The following is a 20071-nucleotide window of genomic DNA, read 5'->3' as shown; positions in this document are numbered from 1 at the left end:
ACACACAGCAAGTGTGACACTGGGGTGTAGTCAATGGATTTTATTTCTGCACTTGTAAATTTATATAGTCTCACAGAAACACCTCTCCCCATCTGCCATATGAAAGTGTTATATATATGGCATGAATGGTGTGAGGTATTATCAACATAAATTTGGAATAGTCAAGTTATTTATAAACAGGCTTTGCAGTATTGGATTTTAATTGACGAATGTTGATAAAAATGGAATTTATATTTCCTTTCAAGACTCACGGGCTATAATTTTTTTTTTTCTGAAATTGAACAGATGCCAGAAATAAATCAGAAATTGCAAAGTGGAAGAGAGCTGTGAGGCAATGCGCCGAGGGCCGGGAGGAGAAGAAAAGTGGAAAATTACCAGAATGTAAACCCAATGGATTTAAGAGAAAAAGGCAGAGTGGCATCACTGTGAACTCCATGGCAATAGAAATAGGGAGAGAATAAAAGTTGACCAGAAATTATGATCAGCATTGTGAGTCAGGAACTAAGAGTGTTGTCTGAGTTAAACCTCGAGTTTTCAATAAAAATAACTGCAATATCCTACCAGCACCACGTCTCCAAGTGCAGTAGATGGATTTTTTTTCAAGCAAGACACAGACCAAACACGGGTGAGTCTTCTCTTATCTCTCATTCGCATTTCAGAAAAGAAAACTGTTATAAAGTTGCTTTAATATATGATTTTTAATTATGCTGATTTTTCATGCCTCTGTGACTGGAAAGCTGGGTCACTACCAAGAGGCTGAATCTGGGAGCAATGAACTAAAAAAAACCAAGAAAACTAGAAGGAAAGATGGAAATTTTCAAAAATAACTGTTAGGAAAATTTCTGGGTTTTAAGTCATATGCTTGCAATCTATGCAAGATTGCATTGATGCAATATTATACTCCTGCATTTTAAATCAATAAAAATAAGGAAAGAAAAAAGAAGACTCCAGCAAAGGGAAAACATTAATTCAATCACGTTAGAAAACTACTTGACTTTATGTGAAACTTCTAGTAACTGTGCAAGGCAGCCAAGTTTAAACAACTCCCAGAATTTGTAAAAACTAATTAGCAATTTTCTGATTTAGTTCCACAAAAGAGCCATCTAATAGCACAATTTAATTCTCTCCCACCAATATTTTCTGTTGTTTTGCTCCCTGTCGACAGCTCCTTTACTTTGGCCACCAATTTAATTCTGATTAATCCTCCTTCCTCCAGCAGCTCTCACTGACGTCCACAGAGCTCCTCCAGTTTATAAAACTTTGTTTGCAGAGATCAACTTTTGGGATCAAAAACTCACTTTGTAATTTGATTCATCAGCCACAATAGCAAGGGATATCCAAAAATCATTCAACATAGATAATGGTTGCTTATCCTTCTTAATAAAAAGCCCACAGCACAATAGGCAAAGAGCACCTTTAAGAGCCAACTAATATTAAACAAATATAATTCACAAAGCTTTCCATGGCTTGCTTTTTGCTGCCATTCATCCTTTCTGCTTCTCTGGTGCACAGAGTTTCTATCAAGCTGCAGATCAGATCCTATAGCTGGATTCTCCATTGCCCTGAGAGCTGACACAGTTAGATGTCATTGATAAATTGATATTAATTGATAGATGCCATTGATAAATATTGATTTAAAAGATCTGTAAGGATCTTTTGTTTCTGCCTAAATCTTCTCTCTGACCCATTAACTGTGGACTGACCATGAGCATCTGAGGGACAGCTCAAGCTCTACAGTGCTTGAAACCATTCAGACCTTAGAGAAGAAGTGCAGTGGCATCTGCACCAGCAATCAGAATTTATCTGGACCCCAACCAGCCAGGAGAGAGCCCACCCTGCAGTGAGCCCCAGAGTGATGCTGCCCCTGCATCCCTGCACCCCAGTGGTGCCCCGAGCCCTCCTCTGCTCCCAGCCTGGTGCCTCAGCACTGAACCTCGTGTTCTCTCACCCAAAGGGCTGCAAATTCTCTTCCTTACTTCACATTCCACACATTTCCACATGTGTAAAGGCAAAGCAGCTGTGCAGTATTTTTAGCTTAACCGGTTGAAAGGAAAAGCAAAGGAAGCTAAAATCAGAAGTATTATTCTGCACTGTGCAGCGTATTAATGACGCCTTTCCAACCTCATCAACATTCCCATCGAAACTAACATGTTAATTTATATTCTTCATATAGCACTAATTATGTGTACAGCAGCATGATAGCCTGCACGAGGAGATATCTCACTACAAGAGATGAAAACATAATGTTCTGATTCTGACCTCGTGATGGGATACATAATTAATTACTCCAAAGAACACTGATTATAATAGCACTGAAATCTGCTTCTGAGAGATGCTTTGAATATCATGGAACTACAAAAGATGCTAAGTAGTTTTATTTAGAGGTGGCGCCAGTGATGCAAAGATGCAAAGATGAAAAGGCACAGGAGTAAGGCAGTTCTGACTATAAAATCCTCCAGTATTGCAAGAAATACATGATTTCCACTTGCAAAGAGCTGTGAAGGAACACTACTCTGAACACTGCCACTGTTTTCCACCCTGCTCTCCTTCAGTTATACCTGTAACTGAAGTACTTCTTATCTAATCAAATGCACAGATATGTCAACAAAAGCATTAAGAAAATTGCACACATTATAAGCAAATTATACAGGAATTCTTTTCTATGAGGGTTTTGAGGCACTGGCACAGGTTTCCCCATCCCTAGAAGTGTCCAGGGCCAGGTTGGATGGAGCTTGGTGCAATCTAGGATAGAGGAAGGTGCCCTTGCCCATGGCAGAGGGTTGGAACAAAATTGTATTTAAGACTCCTTCCAACCTAAACCATTCTGTGATTCTATGATACACTTTTCATTTAGTAAGGACAAAAAAGGTTAAAAAAACCAATTTACCAATTTTTCCTACTAAAGAGCAGATTGAATTCCATGCAATGTCTTGTACATCCCCATTGTCTAGAAGTTCCAGCAATATTTAGCTAAAAGATGCAGTCCACAGATGTGCATTAACTCCTTCAGCTCCAGTGGCGGCCACCCACTGCAGGTACAGCAGGAGAATTCTGTTCTCTGGGTACCTACAGGCCTTTATAAAAGGATTTGTGAACAGAAGAGAGTGTAAAAAGGATTTCTATGCCTTTCTGCTTTAGCTTAGACTTTCAGAGCACAAGGCAGCAATTTTTCAGCTGTGTTAGAGCCAGCTCAGAGGGCAGCAGGGATGCCCAGCTTTGAGCAGCTCCCACACTGCAGGGCTTGTCTGACAACAGATGGGCCTGGAAGTTGAATTTTCATCATCTGGGTTTTCCTCTTTTGCCAGCGCACAAACAGCCCTTCCTCTCTCACCTCCACAGAAAGATTTACATCCCCACAGCATTTGGGGGAGTTTTAACATAAATACCTATTTTGACAACTTTAAGCCTAGCCAGCTTGAGGATTCGGCCAAAGTGCTCTTAAGAAGTACTGCTGGGACATAATATATCATGGGGGGTTAGCTGAGACAAAGCTTTCATTAATAGCACACTTGAGAAATTCTGTAAGATGGGTGCAGATTTAAAATATCCCTTAGACTCCCCTATAATCTCACATGTGTAAATAACAGGAACAGCCACTGGGATTTTGAAGCAGTTCAGGGATTAAACCAGATCAGCTTCAAGAGCACAGAAGATTTCTCAGCCACAAAACTACACGGCTCCGAGGACCTTCCAAGTCAGTTGTAACACCCCGTAGGAGCCAACAGGTAGAAGAGACAAGATGCAGTAAGAAAAGGGTACAAGAGGCAACACTTTCCTTGTGATAGTCCATGCTTGCTTTATACAAATCCTTGACCTGCTTAAGTAGAGTTGTTTACACACTTCGTTTTCTCACTCACAATAAAAATTTCAGCTAATTTGTATACTTGTGGTAATCTCAATTTTAGCCTCCAGGGGTTAGGGTTGGGAAGCAGCATGTTTTTGCTGCTTCTATTTTCTTTGTTACTTCGTACCTCTCGTTTTTAATAACCTTGATCACAGTGACCCCAGGTGGCAGAGACAACCACGGCTGCTCTCAGAGGCTGAGCCAGACCTTCACATCTCATCCCGGCGCTGAGAAATCCTTGTGTCCCAGCCTAGAGTCCCCAGCATCCATCCAGGACAGCTCAGATGCTGCCTGGGACTGGAGAGGGCTCATTCCAAGCAGGTCAATACAAATCCCTGTGGGACAGAGCAACAAAGGTTTTCAACCCAGCACCTCCCCTCCTTGTTTATCCATGGAGCTCTCCCTAATAACTCTTTAATTTTTCTGGAGCCCAGCAGCACATATTTCTGTATCTGGACTAATTCAGGTTGCTGAGAGGCCCAGTGAGGGACCTGGCACAGTTTTGCCCCAACTCATAATTCTGTATCACCAGCTTGCTCTGCAGATGCACAAGGCTACTTATCAAAACGAGACACAGACCTAGATGTGACAAAAAACATTAAGTATTTTCCAAAACCTTGATTTTAATAGAACTTAGGCACCTTAATGCCTTTTTCCAAGCCTCATCCACCCCACCTTGCTGTTCTAATTGCCTCAAAAGCTCGCTGGTATTTCTTTTTACAGCTGCAGGAAGTTTGTATTTTGTGACAAATCATGTAAGACAGCAGAATTAAAAGCAATTCCAATGCAATATACAAAATTAACAGTGAGTAGACAACTCTAGGCTTTCCATCTTTAAAAATGTGTGTTATTTCCCAGCAGAAGGGATCAGTGAGTCTCAGCTCTGGTGAGAGCCACACCACAGCCAGAGCATGGCTAAGGCTTGGCTCAGAGCCTGTGCTCCAGAAGAGAAGAGTGTGCTTTAGAGTTGATGTAAACAAATTAATTTAAGCACAAAGGGAAACTTTTCAAGCTGCTCACCAGAAGAAAATCCAACTCACCAGAACAAAATGTCCAACACTGTTTATTGCACGGTGCTTGGATTTTGTATCAATTAGCCATCATGTACAATGCTAACTTTATTTTCACATGTGGGAATTTCAATCTGGAGCCAAACCAGCTCTGAGGGAAGGCAGGACAGGGCACACCAATGCCTTTCCCATGAGGTTGCTCACAGACTGCGGCTGAAGAGCCCCTAATGGCAATGGAGCTATCCTGCCATTGCCAGAGGGTGTCACTACGGCACTGGGACAAAGCAACCAAACAAATAAAACAGATAAACAAGAGATGTGGAGAAACCTTTCAGAAATAAGCTCTATGTAACCTTCACATGTTCATCAGCACACCCGTGGGCTTTCAGAACATGGATCTGGAGTCTGGATACAACATCACTCTGTATTTTCTTTTTTTTTTTTTTTTTTTCTGTATCTCTGCTGCTCAAATCTGATTTTAACACTAAGCCTTTGAAGGAAGAAAGGAACTACCTATGAGAATTGTTTGCAGAATCTCCATTGTTCCCACATAATCTTACCTTGTTTTCCATGAAAGCATCCTTTGAAAATGAACCTGTTCTAAAAGCACACAGTTCACAGAAACAAAGACTGTATTTGTGAGGTAGATGTTTTCACAGCAAATTGCTGCAAAAGAAATCTAAATCTTCTCACACAATGACACATAGCTCAGGTAATTAAAAAGAGCCAAAGTGAGCATGTTCAAGTGATCTTGAGTGTTTGGTTAAAATCCTAAACCAGAAGAGGAAGGAAGCCAAGAAGCCAGAGAGCACAGTAAATGAAAACACTCAGAAGGCTGAGAAAAATAACCCTGCAGGACAAGGAAGATTCCAAGGTGCACCAAATTAGTACATTTATTGTCTTTGTAGTCTAGATGCCCATTCTAAATACTTATTACTAGGAAATGGCAGGAGACACATGGCCATGAGCCTGTATTAATGTGGTATTTGATGGCCAAGAAACCTGACAGATGCTGGAATGTCTGAGCAGCCCAACCAGGACGTGTGTGCAGGGGATCAGGACCTGCAGGGTGTTGGTGGCTGCTGCTCTGAATGTGGCTGTCAGTGGAGAGGGTGGGGTGACTGTGCAAAAGAGAGAATTAATCCCAGATTCCCTGCTGGAGCAACTGAGCAGCTTCATTTCAATCATATTTTGCTACCAGGGCAAAGTGACTGATGCTGCTGAGGACAGTTTTGATTAGGAAGGGCTGCTCCTGCAAAGCGTTCCAGAGCTCTTGTCAACCTGTCAAGGAATCAAACCTCGTGCTCTAATAATAGAACAATAATTTAATATTCTTGGAAATACCTTCTAGTCAAAGCACAGGATTTAATAAATAAGAGAAGAAATATGACACATTTCATAGCATTAAGGAACAGTAGGTAAACTTGGACGAAACAAGTTCACTATTCTAAACCAGGTTTCTAAAAGCAAAGGAAAATCTGCATGGATGTTGTAACCACATTGCAGAAAGCAGCTCCATGAGGAACATGGGTCAACTGCAGTGATTAAACTGTCAGGACTTGAAATCAGGGCACTGCTACAATATTTTAATATAGCAAATCCAGTCTATCATGGTGAAGGTTCAGTTGGCTGTTCTGGGAATTATTAGGATGTCAAGAGGCCAAAGTCTATTTCTGGATACTGAAAAGTAATTCCCATTCACCTCATACAATAATGATGTGCCTCTGTTAGGGAAAAGAAGAGCAAGCAATCCAAAGGTAGCAGCAAAGTCTCCTTAAAAATCTTTTCAACAATGAATAACATAAGAAGAAATTAAATTCAGAATATATGTAAATCTGTTGGTTTGTTTCTCTTGTTTTTCCCTGACTTTCATGACAAACAGATCTCTCAGACTGTCAGACATGAAAAATACAGAGATGTGGAAAACAGAGCTGGAATTTGGCTTAATGACAGCAGACTTGGTCTTTCATTGCAAATGCAGAGAGGGATGGCAGGAGGTCTGGCCTTTATGTGGACCTTGCAGTAACTGTAAATATGTAACAGACTATCAACTGTTGTCCTATTGATTAGAATGAAAGCTCTAGACTGAGCAGCTTATTCTGCTTACCTCAATTATCATATCTGGAAAATTATTCCTTTGTGTGTCAGCCTTTATTCTAGGACATTCACTCACATGAGCAAAGAACTTTCAGATCCTCTGGGGTCATGGTGCAAATCTACTTTTTTCACATAGTTATATCCACAAACAGAATGAATTAAGCTTGATCCTGCAAACAGTGATGATAATTGCCGATCTTTTAGTTATTCAGATGGTGCAGGACACATGGAGATAGGTTAGACGTGATCAGGAAGAGTTTTTGGAAGAAGCTTGGGAATACTTTTGGAAGTATTTCCCAAGCTGGGAAATACTGAAGAAAATGGCTTAGGAAGAAGCTTGAGGCAGTATGGCTGCTCAGTGCTGAGCACTGCACCCCTGCCCTGGGCAGCAGAGCTCCTCTGGGCCCCTCTCCCTGGGTGCCTCACCCTCTCCATCACCAACCAGAGGAGCTCATGTGCTGTGCACAGCTTCCCTGCCACCATCCAACACCAGCTACAGGATCTCTCCCAAATCAAACCCCATCCTTTGTAGCTGAGCTGGAACAATAGCCCAGCAAGAGTCCCAGTGTGTGCCTGTTTCAGATATCCCAAAACCAGCTGGGCTCCAAGTTGTGAGAGCTTGGCTTTCAGGAGGGCCGATGTCATACAAGTGTTTTGTTAGCAAGAGATGGCTGCTGACTCTTCTTTAAGTGAAATCAATTTTCATGTCATCACATTTTGCCATCTTTGAAAAAAAAACAAAAAAACAAACCCTCACAATATTCTGGAGCCCTTCAGAACATACTGTGAGGACCAGCACGAGCAGAGAGCCAAGTTTGATCTGAAGGTTTCAAGCAATGGAAAAATCTGCCACATCCCAAGCTAATTTAAATTATGGATCAGTTCCCTGATTGCTCTAAAAAGAGAAACTAAATTTTTCCAGTCTGAATGTGCCCAACTTCAGCCACCAGCTTTTGGATCTCACATGGATCTAACATGTGTCTTTTAAAGAGGTTGTTGCTATCACTTACCTTTCCCTCCCACATATGATAAATTCACCTTCATTTTGCTTCAATTAACTAAATACTGTCTCCACATACAAAACTGGGAAGATGCTGAGTGCCTAAAAATAGCATCTGATGCTGTTTTTTGGATATGCACTATTATATTTTCGTTTTAGTGCACCACACAGAGAAGCACATTATACTTTTCTAATGCAAATTTCAGCTGTCAACAAGCATGTCTTTGGAAGATTTATAAATCAGAACTTGAATAAATACAAAAAAGACAAACTCTCTACAAAGAAAGTGATAGTTTGGGGAATTTTGTTTTGTTTTTTAGTTTCTGAAAGCAAAAAGCAGATTGAAAACCCAATTTCTTTTTCTGCTTTAAAGAAAAAAAAAAGGAAAAAAGAGAGAAAAGGAATCTGGTGGTGCCCAAGGGTTAAAGTATCCCATTTCGGGCAGTCTGAACATCTGAATTTAGCAGCTGACAGTGCATGGTGTGTCAGTCCCTTACAGCTGTTCCAGTTGATTCAAAGACCATCTTTGTTTCTCCAAATCTTAGCAACTGTTGCTTTTTTCCGAAGACAATGATGGACCAGCTGTTACCTCACAAGACGCCATGTACTTCAGGTCAAAGTCTTTAGTAAGGAACTTGTAAAACAAGAACTAAATCATTGTTTGGGTTTGTCAGGGCTTTTTTTTTTTTTTTTTTTCATTAAAAGAGAGTTAGCAGCCTAACAGTCAAATAACTTACACTTGGTATTCCCATTAAGTGCACCGGAATGACAGAGAAATTTCATCTGGTTGTTGAGTTGAATTCTCTCTTTCTATACAGAAGAAAAATCCCACTACTAAATCTTGCAGTATTATAGGATATTTTTTTTGTTCCTGCCTTCCCAAACACGGTGTTACTGAGCAGATGTCACCTCATCATGGAAACACACAGAATGCAAGGTGGGGATTTTCAAGAGAACCTTACAGGAGTTAAACATTCACTTCCCACTATATATCAATCAGTGGGAGTATCCAGTTCCTTTAAGCTCTTTGAAGACCCTCCTCTAAATGCATAACAAAGCAATGGAATCACAGAGCTGATCCTCCAGGAGCATCCCACCCCACTTGAAAGCTCTCAGAGCCCTGCAAGGCTGCAGAATCAGTCACCTCATGAAGTCAGCAGTAACTGGTGATGGGTTACCTGCAACCCTTCTGGGGGGGTGAAAGAAAGGAAGCAGCATTTTAAAGAGCTTTGGTTGAAATAAACCCTCGTTCATCCCAGCACAAAGACAAATCACTGCTTCCATCTGCTCTGATGCAAAGACAAAGACTTGCTGAGAAGAGTGGACGTTCTTTTATTTAACCTTTGTGTTTAATTCTGGAAAGCCTTAGCATTGAGCAATGTATTTGCAGAGCCACTGCCAGCTAATTGTTGTGTAAAGAAGCACACAAAGGCACAGTCATGTGTACTGCAGTGGTAGAAAAATTTTACAAGCCCTGTTAAATTCAAGCAGTAGTCATAATTTTTCTGTTTTATATATAGAGAGATAAGTTTAGACTCAAGATTGTTTCATGAGCATGCATGAATACTATTTGCCTCAGGCTATTTTTTCTAGATCTAAAAAGGATTTATGTAAATAACTTCTCTGCTTTAACTCTGTTTTTCAGAATGGGTGACATGCTGCCCATATGTAAACCAGTGCTTTATGCAGAATTAAAAATAACCCCCATTAGGCATGGCGCCGCCAGTATTTGTGATGAAGAATATAAACTGTCTAACAAAACACTGAGGGTGAATCACAACCCCTAAAAAGCTACAAACTGACACTATTTGTTTCTAGAGATAAAAATATCCATAAATACCAAATGTGTGTGCTTTTAGTTTTGTTTAAGAGAGCAGCTTACCTACCAGGCCAAATCCTGACATCACAAAAAGTACATTCTGCTGATGCTGTCAGGCTGTTGTAAGGGGATTGGTACCAAAGCAGATACAATCTCTGGGTGACTGCTGAGAGCACAACTTTGCATAACTAATTTAAAGTCTGCTGCCTGCAGACACCACAATGGTAATTAAAGACAATAATTCTTGGTCAAATTAGATGGATGTACTGGAAAATAAAGTCAGTGCTAAATTCACAGCTAATCCTTCAATGGAGAATTGGATCATTTATTTTCCAGACTGCTGGGCAACTCTACCTGGTTTCATTTCCATCTCTGCTGCCAGATGATTCTTGTCTCCAAAATCTGTAATTTTTTCTAGTTTAAGTAGTATTCCTCATTGGCAAGCTCCAATTCAGCAAAGACTGAGTGTGCTTCCATTTAAACACATGAATAGATCCTTTGACATCCACAGCCAGCCAATGGAACAACTCACAGTTAAACAGAACACTTTTAAACCCCATGAGGAATCAAGGCCATAAATAAGGTACAAAAGGCACAGAGAAAAGCTGGATTGCAAGGCAGTTTACCTGGAAAATCGCTTGGTGTCACCCAAAGAAGAAAAGCTTTGTTTAGCGTGCCTTGGTAAATCTGAGTTCCCTCTTTTTACAAGTAGAATTCACAGGACGGGCCAATCATCCAATACCACTGATGGTCAGGAAAAAATCTCCCATACAGTGAGGAGATTTGCACCAGGTTCTTCAGTACCAGACCTGTTACACATGCATAATATATCTTGAATATATATTCACACTTCCTCTGACCCCAAGCCACCACTGTCTGCTGAATCTCCTGAAGTTCCAGCACAGCTGGGGCGTTCACACCTTTACAAATCCTCATGGGATGTATCTGCACAACACTGGGATTATGCTGCATCTCCTCTCTCTTCTGCTACCCCCAAAAAAGAGGATGAAGGATCCCATCCAAGTCTGGTCACCAAAAAAATCCTAATGTAACTCAAGAAACCCATCTTATGGATCAGTAATGCCCTTCAGCCCCTGCTGCCATGCCTCACTGTGCAATTTCCCTCTCATCTCTTATTCTTTCTTTTCATCTCTCATCTTCCCAGTGGTTTAGCTCAAGGTCTTGGGTATTCTTGGCAAAGCTTACACACATCTATTTCCATCCTTAGCCTTGTCCAGTGACTAGAATGGAAATTGGGGTGCAGTTTTGCCAGCAGTTAGTTTGATTTGAGCCCCTGCTGCTGCCAAGAGGGGAGATCCTGCCCTGCCCACTCCATCCCTCCCCTTGCCAAAGCATTCTGCAGCCAGGCACAGGGGGACAGGAAGGACCTGGTCTGGCTGAAAATAACCCTGCAGGGCAGGATCCCTTTTCAGAGAGCTGCTCTGGCCCACCTGGCCATGAGAGCAGCAGGAACATGCAACCAAGGTCTGGCACTCACTGCTACTTCATCCTTTGGTACCAGCTCAGAATTCAGCTTAAATATACCCTGAGTTTTCTGTCTAAGGTGGAATTTTTCTTGCACTGTTCTGCACACTGTAGGCATATATGAAGCATAGGCAGAAGCTAAATCTGTGTTTGTTTTTTGACAAAAGACTTAAGTTACAAATGCAAGGCAAACACAGGATGTGTAATGAATATGTCATGGCTGTGGCATCCTGTTTCTAAAATATCTTGCTCCTGAATGGTGCAGTCTTAGGTTTCCTCCACATGCATGAGGCTTTCCAGCTGGCCTGCAGCCAGTGCTTTAATAAAACATGGTATTATGCAGAAGTGAATAAAGCTGATGGCAATAATAATGTCCTTGAAATTCACTAATCACCAGAAGTTTCAAGAAGATTTCAGTATGAGATCAACAGGAGAACAACTAAAATTCATTTGTTAGCTATGGAAAGCCCCTTTTCTCGTGATAATTTATGCCTGGATTGAAAGAAACCCCAAGTCATTAGTGACCCAGATGAAAAGTGTGTTTTCCGAATTTGAAGACAATACCTTGCTGCAAAGGAGCTGCAAACACTTTAAAAAACTTTAAGATGTAAAATGATTGCAAATTGAAGAAATAGTCTGAGAAAATAAATATACTGAAAGTCAAGACACAACAGCTATGAATATTAAGGGCGGGGTGACCAACAGCATAAATCCATGGTAAAGATTCATGGCCAAAGTATCACATTTACAGGAAAGGAACCACTGATTGCACTGGTCTCATCCTAAATAGGACTCAAAAATATCCCATTGCTGTGAAAAATTTAAAGAAACAAGCAAGACATGGAGCAGCTAGGGAAAGGTGAGAACAACAAAAATGGTAAATAAGGTAAGGCTGAGGAACCTGGTCTGCAAAGGGCCAACATCCATCTTGGTCCCAACAAGCACAGGAATTAAAAATGCTCTTTATCCTCCCACCTTTGCCATGCAGGGAACACACAAAAGTAAACACAACACTGTGTACTGCTAAAATAAATACAGAGTCTTCAAGTTCATTTCTTGGTAGTTTTCTTGTGTCTTCAAAAGCGCTCAACATTTTAGTAAAAACATTAAATACTATTTTGTGCCTCTTGCTTTCAAAGCTGTTTCACACCATTATACTGTTCAAAGAAACCAATTTATTAATAATGCAAGTAATAAAATACACCAAAATATTCTAAAAGCTGTTGCAAGCCTTACAGCTGCCTGCGCATTAGTAACAAATGCTTCCAAAAATTACATTAGCTAAACATTGATCCACTCTCTTCACTCCCTGATGAACAAGTTTGACACAGCATTTACACACAGATATGGTGAACATTTAACCTTTCCACTTCTTTATGTGGTCAGGAGGCCACTGGGCTTCTGCACAGGGACTGGCAGATGTGGCTCATGGCTCAGCAGGGCAGCCTGGCACTGGTGACAGCCTGGAAGCAGAAGTGACAATCCTGCTGCTCCCAGCCCTGCTCTGTAGCCATGATATGTTATGAAAAATCCTGAGAAGCTGACAGGCCTCAAAAACAAAATGTAAACAATGGTTATCTGCTGCTGTGGGATGCAACAGGTGCATCTGTGATTGGTCTCATTGGTTGTTTCTAATTAATGGCCAATCACAGTCCGGCTGGCTCGGACTCTGGTCAGTCACAAGATTTTATTATCATTCCATTCCACTTCTTTTCCTTTCAAGCCTTCTGATGAAATCCTTTCTTCAATTCTTTTAGTATAGTTTTTATATTATATATATTATATATATACATATATATATATATATATCCTTTCTTCTATTCTTTTAGTATAGTTTTTATATAATATATATAATATATATAATATATATCATAAAATAATAAATCAGCCTTCTGAAACATGGAGCCAACATTCTCATTTCTTCCCTCATCCTGGGACCCTGTGGACACCACCACACTGCTCTCTCCCCTACTGGTTATTTCAGCTCTATTTCCTTCTCCTCCTTGGCAATCATTAGCCTTGGGTCCAGCCTCCATTCCCACAGCAGCTCACCCCTGAACTTCCCCACCGCCCCTGTGCAGTAGAGACACAACATCCTGTCAATGAAATGATGAAAAGTGACTTTTTTATTTTTATCCACAGCAGAAAAATGAATAATTTCTCTCTCTTGTTTCCCTTTACTACTCAACATCACGGCAGAGCCAAGTGGGTGTGCTGGTATTCCAGCATTACGTGATGAACAATGAAAAATCTTCACAGCCATGCTGCTGGGTTAGAAGAGATTAATCACGAGAGGTCAGAAAAAGGTCACTCAGGCTGGCCCCTTGTCACCAATTCTGACTTTATACACCATTTCACAACTAGGAGGATGTTGGAGGATGTTAATCTGCTGGATATCCAGGAGTGGGAGAGGAAACAGAGCGCTGCCAAGTTCTGGGTGTAATTCTATCTGTGCACAGACAGGAATCCTCAGAGGCTGCAGAGGCAGAGCAGTGGCACAGCACTGGCCTCACCAGCCTCCCCCACGTGCAAAACTGCCACACAGACTGGCCAAAGAAGGGGGGATGTTGGTGCAAACCCTGAATGATCCTCAGAGCGGGTCTGAAGCGTGAGATCGCCTCAGAGCCAGAAGGGAGAAGATCAGCAAGGAAATTCCCCCCCAAGACAAGCCATATTATATAAATTCAAATAAGAACAACAGCTCCTCACATCTAAAACCACATTCCCACTTCACGTAGGGGGCATTTTGCTACTGGCTTTGGGAGAACCAGGACCTCACTCCGGAGTTCAACCAAGTGCCATGAGAAAAGAGTGGAGTGCCAGGTCACTGCACAGAGCTGCACTGCTCCCTGCAATGTGAGCAGCTCTTGAACATCCTGGCAAAAGCCGCTGATAACTAGCTCTGCTGCTCTTGGTACTGTCGCAGTTACATTTCCCTTTCACTGCGCTTTTCAGTGTAATTTTACACCAGGGACTCTGTGTGTGTGTAGGACATGGATGGCAGCCCTGTCTGAAGCACAGCACAGGGAGAGATGTGCTCTAAAATAAGACTTGAACAAAAGTATTTCCAACACAAGTGCAAAAAGATACCTGTTTACCTTAACTGCAGCATGACTTCTCATGCAACCAACCCTTCATATGGGATATCTGACACAGAGATTGTATGCTACACTCTGCCTTTATAAATAAGGGTTTAAGTTTCACAGCTGCCAAGCAGCAAGTGCAACACAAGTCAGAGCAGGCTAACACAAATATCCTTTTGAAGAAAGAAAAAATGCAAGAGTCATCCATTGTAAATGAGAAATTGCTAGTCCATCCTTCCCCACCTAAACACCCCCTAGATTTTGGTCAAACATGAAATTAGATAAAACAATGATAATATCTTCAGTGTAGAAAGCACAAACACAAGCTAATAAACACCACCACTGCAGCACAGAAAATAAAATAACCTTACCCAGCTTTCCACTATTCCAAGAGCCCAAATGAAGTAATTTACCACTTACTTCCCTGAACTACATATTTGCATTAAGGAGATGCAGACTGGAAGTGATGGCAATGGTATGCTCTGACTTGCTGACTTCTCCACACTTGACAAATGCAACCAGACAAGGGCAAGAGCACGATGTCAGTTTATTCCTTCATTTCAATCTTGTCTGCAGAGCAGAATATGCACCCCTCTGTGGGCTCCTTTTATTTTTCCTGATGTCAGCAATAGCCTGCTGTGCTCATCACGAGGCTCAAAGGAGGCCTCTGGACACATCCCTGAGCATCGAAATGGTCTGAACCTGAGCATGCTCCAGTGCACAGCCCAGCAGCTCCTGAATCTTCTGACAGCAGAGGCAGAATACACCTGGCCAAGCCTAAGTTTGCAAAAGCAAAGACTCCACAATGCACCTGCAGCACACACAAGGGAGCCTGTCAGGTCTGTTCTCACTCCTACCACAAATCCATGACAGGACAGAGGAAAATGGGACACAGGGAACAGACAGGAGAGACCATGATCATGGTGTGCAATCAGCACAGTGTAAGAAAAAGCATTTGTCCTTCAGATTTTGTCTCTCACCCTATTTGGTAACAAATTACTGAAATATTCTTTTTTCCAGCCCTAAAACCTATCCTTCAGTGCCTGGCACATCAGCATGCTGACAGCATAATCAGGATTTACAGCAGTTCTGTACAGGGATTCTCCTCTGTGGGTGAAAAAGCTACAAGAAATGTGCAAACTTCATCCTCTTCTAATTACTCCAGAAATCTGCATGTTAACAGGATATCATTAAGATTGCAAAGTAATTAAACTGTGTCAACATCTGCAAGAGGGAGCAAAATTTGCACTCTTGGAATGTGCTTTGAGTGCATTTGAGCAGCCCCACTGAGGGACTGTGCTGCTGATGTTCTGCCAGAACTGAAACCACCCGTGTAGAGAAAGTTTTTGTCTTTTCTGACCATGGAAGCACAGAAAAGTGGGGTTGGTGAGGAGTTCCTGACTCAGTGAGCCTTATCTGCTGCCAGGCAGGGCTGATCTTGTCATTCCTGGCAGCCTAATCTGTCCTTAATGGCCTAAAGTGGTGGAGGCTCCACAACCGACCCAAGCAATCAGAGACCTCCTCTTGGATCTGGCTTGAATCTCTCCCACTGGAGAAAACAATTTTTAAAAATTATTTTCTTTACCCTCTGGCCCACAGAGCAGTTTATCACTCATATAGCATAATTCACATGCAACTATAAGCTATTATTGCATCCCTCTGCCCCAACTTTTATTCTGCAGGCCAAGCCATCCCATTGTCCCCTCAGAAGTGATGTTTTATCTAGGTCTGGATCATTCCCACCACTCCTCCATGAATTTCCTCCAACTGTTTTTCCTTGAAGTGCAGTGCCCAAACTGTGTTCCAGCTGAAATATTTCCAACACTGGGACATCTTGTATGTTCTGTTTAGTTACCCCAGAAAAACATTAGTATTTTCAAAAAAAAAAGAGGGTTTACATTAGTGACAGTTATTCAGACCATGAGGCACAATAAGTTCCACATAGTTTTTCAAGGAACTACCAGAACTGTCTTACAGTCATAAAGGTGTTTTTCCTGCCTAAGGAATACTTCTCTGCACTTGGCTCAGTGTCAACCCATCCTGCTTTTACTTGAACATTCCTTCAAGCTGGCAGCATAATTCTGAATGCTACCCTTGTCTCCCAGTGTTTTAGCAGCCCTTCCCATCTTCATGTCAGCTAAAAATTCAACACTCATCACCTGTCCCACTGAGGCCACTAATGACAATAATGGTGAAAAGCAGACCAACCCCTTCAATGCACCTTTCCATTGGAATGATGGACGAGTGATACCTGCTATTTGTACAATTCCATCAGTTTTGCACAGTAGTTTCACTAAAGACACACTTCTCTGGTTTTTTTAATGAATCCATCATAAACATTAATGTCAAAATCATTACTGGAAGTTGAGCTGTTTGGCCTCCTTTGTGCCTCCCCCAGCTGTACAGCTTGTTATCAGTTCTTGAAAGACATTTTCAAGCCTTTAAAAGTCACATTGGCTTTTACTGAACTCCTTGGTCTCCTTCAGGTGCTTATACATAATTTGTTTGCTCCAGTTTTTCCAAGAACAAAACAATTTACGGTCATTCCCTTTTATCTCTTTACAGACTTTATGTTTTTTCTTTCCCACTCATTCAGCACTTGACCTGTCTTGCCTGAGTTTCAGAAGTAATGACAAATGCTTCTGAGATTGCTTTAGCTAACTAAGTAATCTAGAATAAAGTTTATCAGGCCTATCTGTTCTGAAAGCATTAAATATGTCTGAATACACTCTAACCTGTTCTTGTCCTTTTTTACCTTGTGGTTTTACCCTCTGTCAGAATACCATGAGCATATTTGAGGGTGTGACTCAAATGCGTCAGTGAGAGCAGTTCTGGACCTTGAGATGAAATTTAATCTAATTTAATCTAATTTAATTTAATCTTTTTTGTCCTCACACCAAGCTGAGAATTCCCTTGAGTCATAAAGCCCCTCATACCTCCGTTCATTGTCATCAAGATGAGCAAAGAGCACGTTCTTGGAGATGGCCTTGGCCAGAGCAGTCATAGTTTTATAGTCCTTTGGAATAACCTGTAGAGAAAAGAATGACAGGTAATTACATGCCTGAATGTATCCACTCACAAATCATGAAATCTACAGAAAATTCCACTATTCCAGAAAATGGATGTGATTTGATTTCAGGCACTGAGACAGGATTAGGCTATAATATAAAGCCACTAAGAAAGTAATAAATTACAGTTTTGATAATGTGTGGATAAGAAATTTTGTTCTCAAAATGACACTCAGAAAGGCAATATAAGATCAGAGATGACTGAGGAGAAGCATATCCATAAAATACTGTAATTAGGAGATAGTGGCAGCTGTGTAATCTCCTTTCAACTATCTTGGACTGAGGAAAATGTATTTTATGTTCCTCTTCCTTCCAACCAATATCAGAAGCAACCTACTTTTAAAACTGTGAAAATAGCAACATTTCTTTAGGAAAAAGGTAAAAATGTGTTGAATACATCACATTTTTCTGTACTGCCTGTGGTATAAGGAACCAAGCTCCTGATAGGCCCACTTGAGTCAAAATTCTGTGCTTGGGTTCATGGCAAACAAGCAGAATTTCCATTTGAGAATGAAGAGGTCTTTATTTGTTAACTGGAGAGATGTCAAAAGTCCTGTTGTGCATGAATTTGCTTAAAATAAAAGTTGAAATTCGTGAGTATTTCCACTTTGGAAAGCTAGGCTTTCCATTTTTGGTAACCATTTAGGTAAGATACCAGTAGATAAAGTATCTCTCTATTTGCCAAGTATCTTCTCCTATCAGTCAGAGGCTCCAAAAGTAGGAGAGACACAAGAAATTTGTAACAAAATTATGACCTGTCAAAGATATCCATTGTCTTTGATAATGTGATTTTCCTTAATAGTTTAATTATAAAAGGACAGAATCAAGCATAGCAAAAGTTTTAAGTGTTAAATTAACCTTACTGCAATCTGAAAATCAGAATCTGTTTGTCAGTCTCAATTACTGCACAGTAAAGGTCTGATAAGGGGCATTTATCTCTCACATTTTCTTATGATAGAAGTAGTATATCTGTCTGTTGCAAGTTACTACCTGTGTTGATGTGCAGGTATTTTCCTTCTTTCATCCTGGAAAGGCAGGAAATACCCATCCAACCAAAAGAAGGATGCCTCAAAGGGTAAAACTGATGTAGAACCAGTTCCCACAAAGAATTATCAAGATTTACCTCACAGGTAAATGCTGCACTGTGAAAATCTAGAGTTAAACTGGCTTCAGACCTCTCTTGTATTGACTGCTGCAGAAATCAGATTACTCCAATTAAGTCCAGAGAAGTACACATGCACAAACTGCATGTTTGTATCAGAGTAAAATCTGACCTAATTATCTAAAAGTTTAAATTTCTCAATGTTAAATTCAGCCAGTATCTTATTCTTGGTTTTTACCCTATCAGAGGAACACTGGATTGAATTGCAGACCTGAACCCTTGCTCTATTAAGAATACACCAGCTCAGCTTACTGCTGATGAGCCAAAGGGGTAAATAATCAGATCACTGAGACACTCAACTCCAGCCTTTCTGTCTGATAATGAAATAGCACTGAGTAGCTTTCCTCAGTGTAAATTTGCAGCAGTGAAGGCCACAAGGCTTTGTGGGTTTGTTGGGGCATGTTCTGTTTAGTTTTCTCCAGAAAACACAGTTGCAAGTCTGTCAATTTCTGTTTAGTTTTCTCCAGAAAACACAGGAGAGGCTCTCTAGGAGTGACCAGGCATCTGACCAGAGTCAAATGCTGTAAGAATCACTTGGCCATTTCTTACCTCACTCTTCCAAATAATCACTGGATGTTCTCTTCAAGCTGATCACCCTCTTTAGAGCAAGATTCCTGTTCTCTTAGTTGCTAGCTGTGTTGTCAGATGTGTTGACAAATATTGCTTTCTCTGGTTCAAGGCTGAACTAACCCTCCACAGAGATCTTCCCCGGAATGAAGCCATGCCATGTGCTTGCTCAAATCACAGAGCTAAATCTCTTTTGATTTTCTCTCCAGGGACATAATTCATTTCACTGCCTCTAGCACTACTCATGCTATAGCTCACCCCTTCAAGGGATCCTTCAAACTGGCTTATAACCCAGATGTGCTTCCATCCAACACCTGAATTCAAGCCAGCAGTTCCTCCTGACTACTATCTAAAATTCCATCTGTTTGCAATAGTCTAACACAACCTTTGCCTTGCTTTTTACTCTCTTAAATTTGTTCCATAATTTGTCCTTTCAGTGTCTCCTTTTATTTCTGTGTTCTAGAAATCACACACCCATGGGTTTCACCATGGGATTCCTTTGCTTATGGCAGAAGACAAAGCACTGACACAAATCCTCCCAGTGCTAGTTCTGCATTCCTTCCAGCATCCGTACAAGAGACCATCCGCTAAATTATTATTATTTAGGATCAGTCAGTTCCTAGGAAATTGAAATCATAACAGGACTAGTCAAAGAACACAGAATATGATCTGTATTACTGCTTCTGGTTCTTGCCTACTCATGCTACTGTCAGGGCTCACTGACATCACTGTTGAGAAATGAAGAAAACAAAGTTTAGTCCAGGTTCCATTACAAACATAAAAGAATTGCTCAGGGGGGTGGGAAGGGATGTTTCCTTTGATTTTCAGAAGAGTCAGATGGAACCCATAATAAGCAGAAACAAATAGGATCTCTTCATGGAAGTTTTTTAGGGGGATATTGCAAAATGCACAGAAAGAAAAGTGTTTTAAAGTGGC

The 20071-nt window shown here is 41.0% G+C and overlaps 1 protein-coding gene across 1 annotated transcript in view; it reads right to left on the bottom strand.

The window, feature by feature from the left end:
• PRKAR1B (protein kinase cAMP-dependent type I regulatory subunit beta) overlaps window positions 1-20071 on the bottom strand; it is a 93764-nt gene that overhangs the window by 61175 nt on the left and 12518 nt on the right. Inside the window, exon 4 of the mRNA XM_059484288.1 lies at window positions 17275-17366. Coding sequence (XP_059340271.1) covers window positions 17275-17366 — 92 coding nt within the window. The remainder of the gene's footprint in view (window positions 1-17274; window positions 17367-20071) is intronic.

The sequence above is a fragment of the Ammospiza nelsoni genome, chromosome 17 (assembly GCF_027579445.1).
Source record: "Ammospiza nelsoni isolate bAmmNel1 chromosome 17, bAmmNel1.pri, whole genome shotgun sequence".
Taxonomy (NCBI): Eukaryota; Metazoa; Chordata; class Aves; order Passeriformes; family Passerellidae; genus Ammospiza; species Ammospiza nelsoni.
Note: the sequence above shows the minus strand (reverse complement) of the source record. Positions and strands in the feature narration are given on the sequence as shown.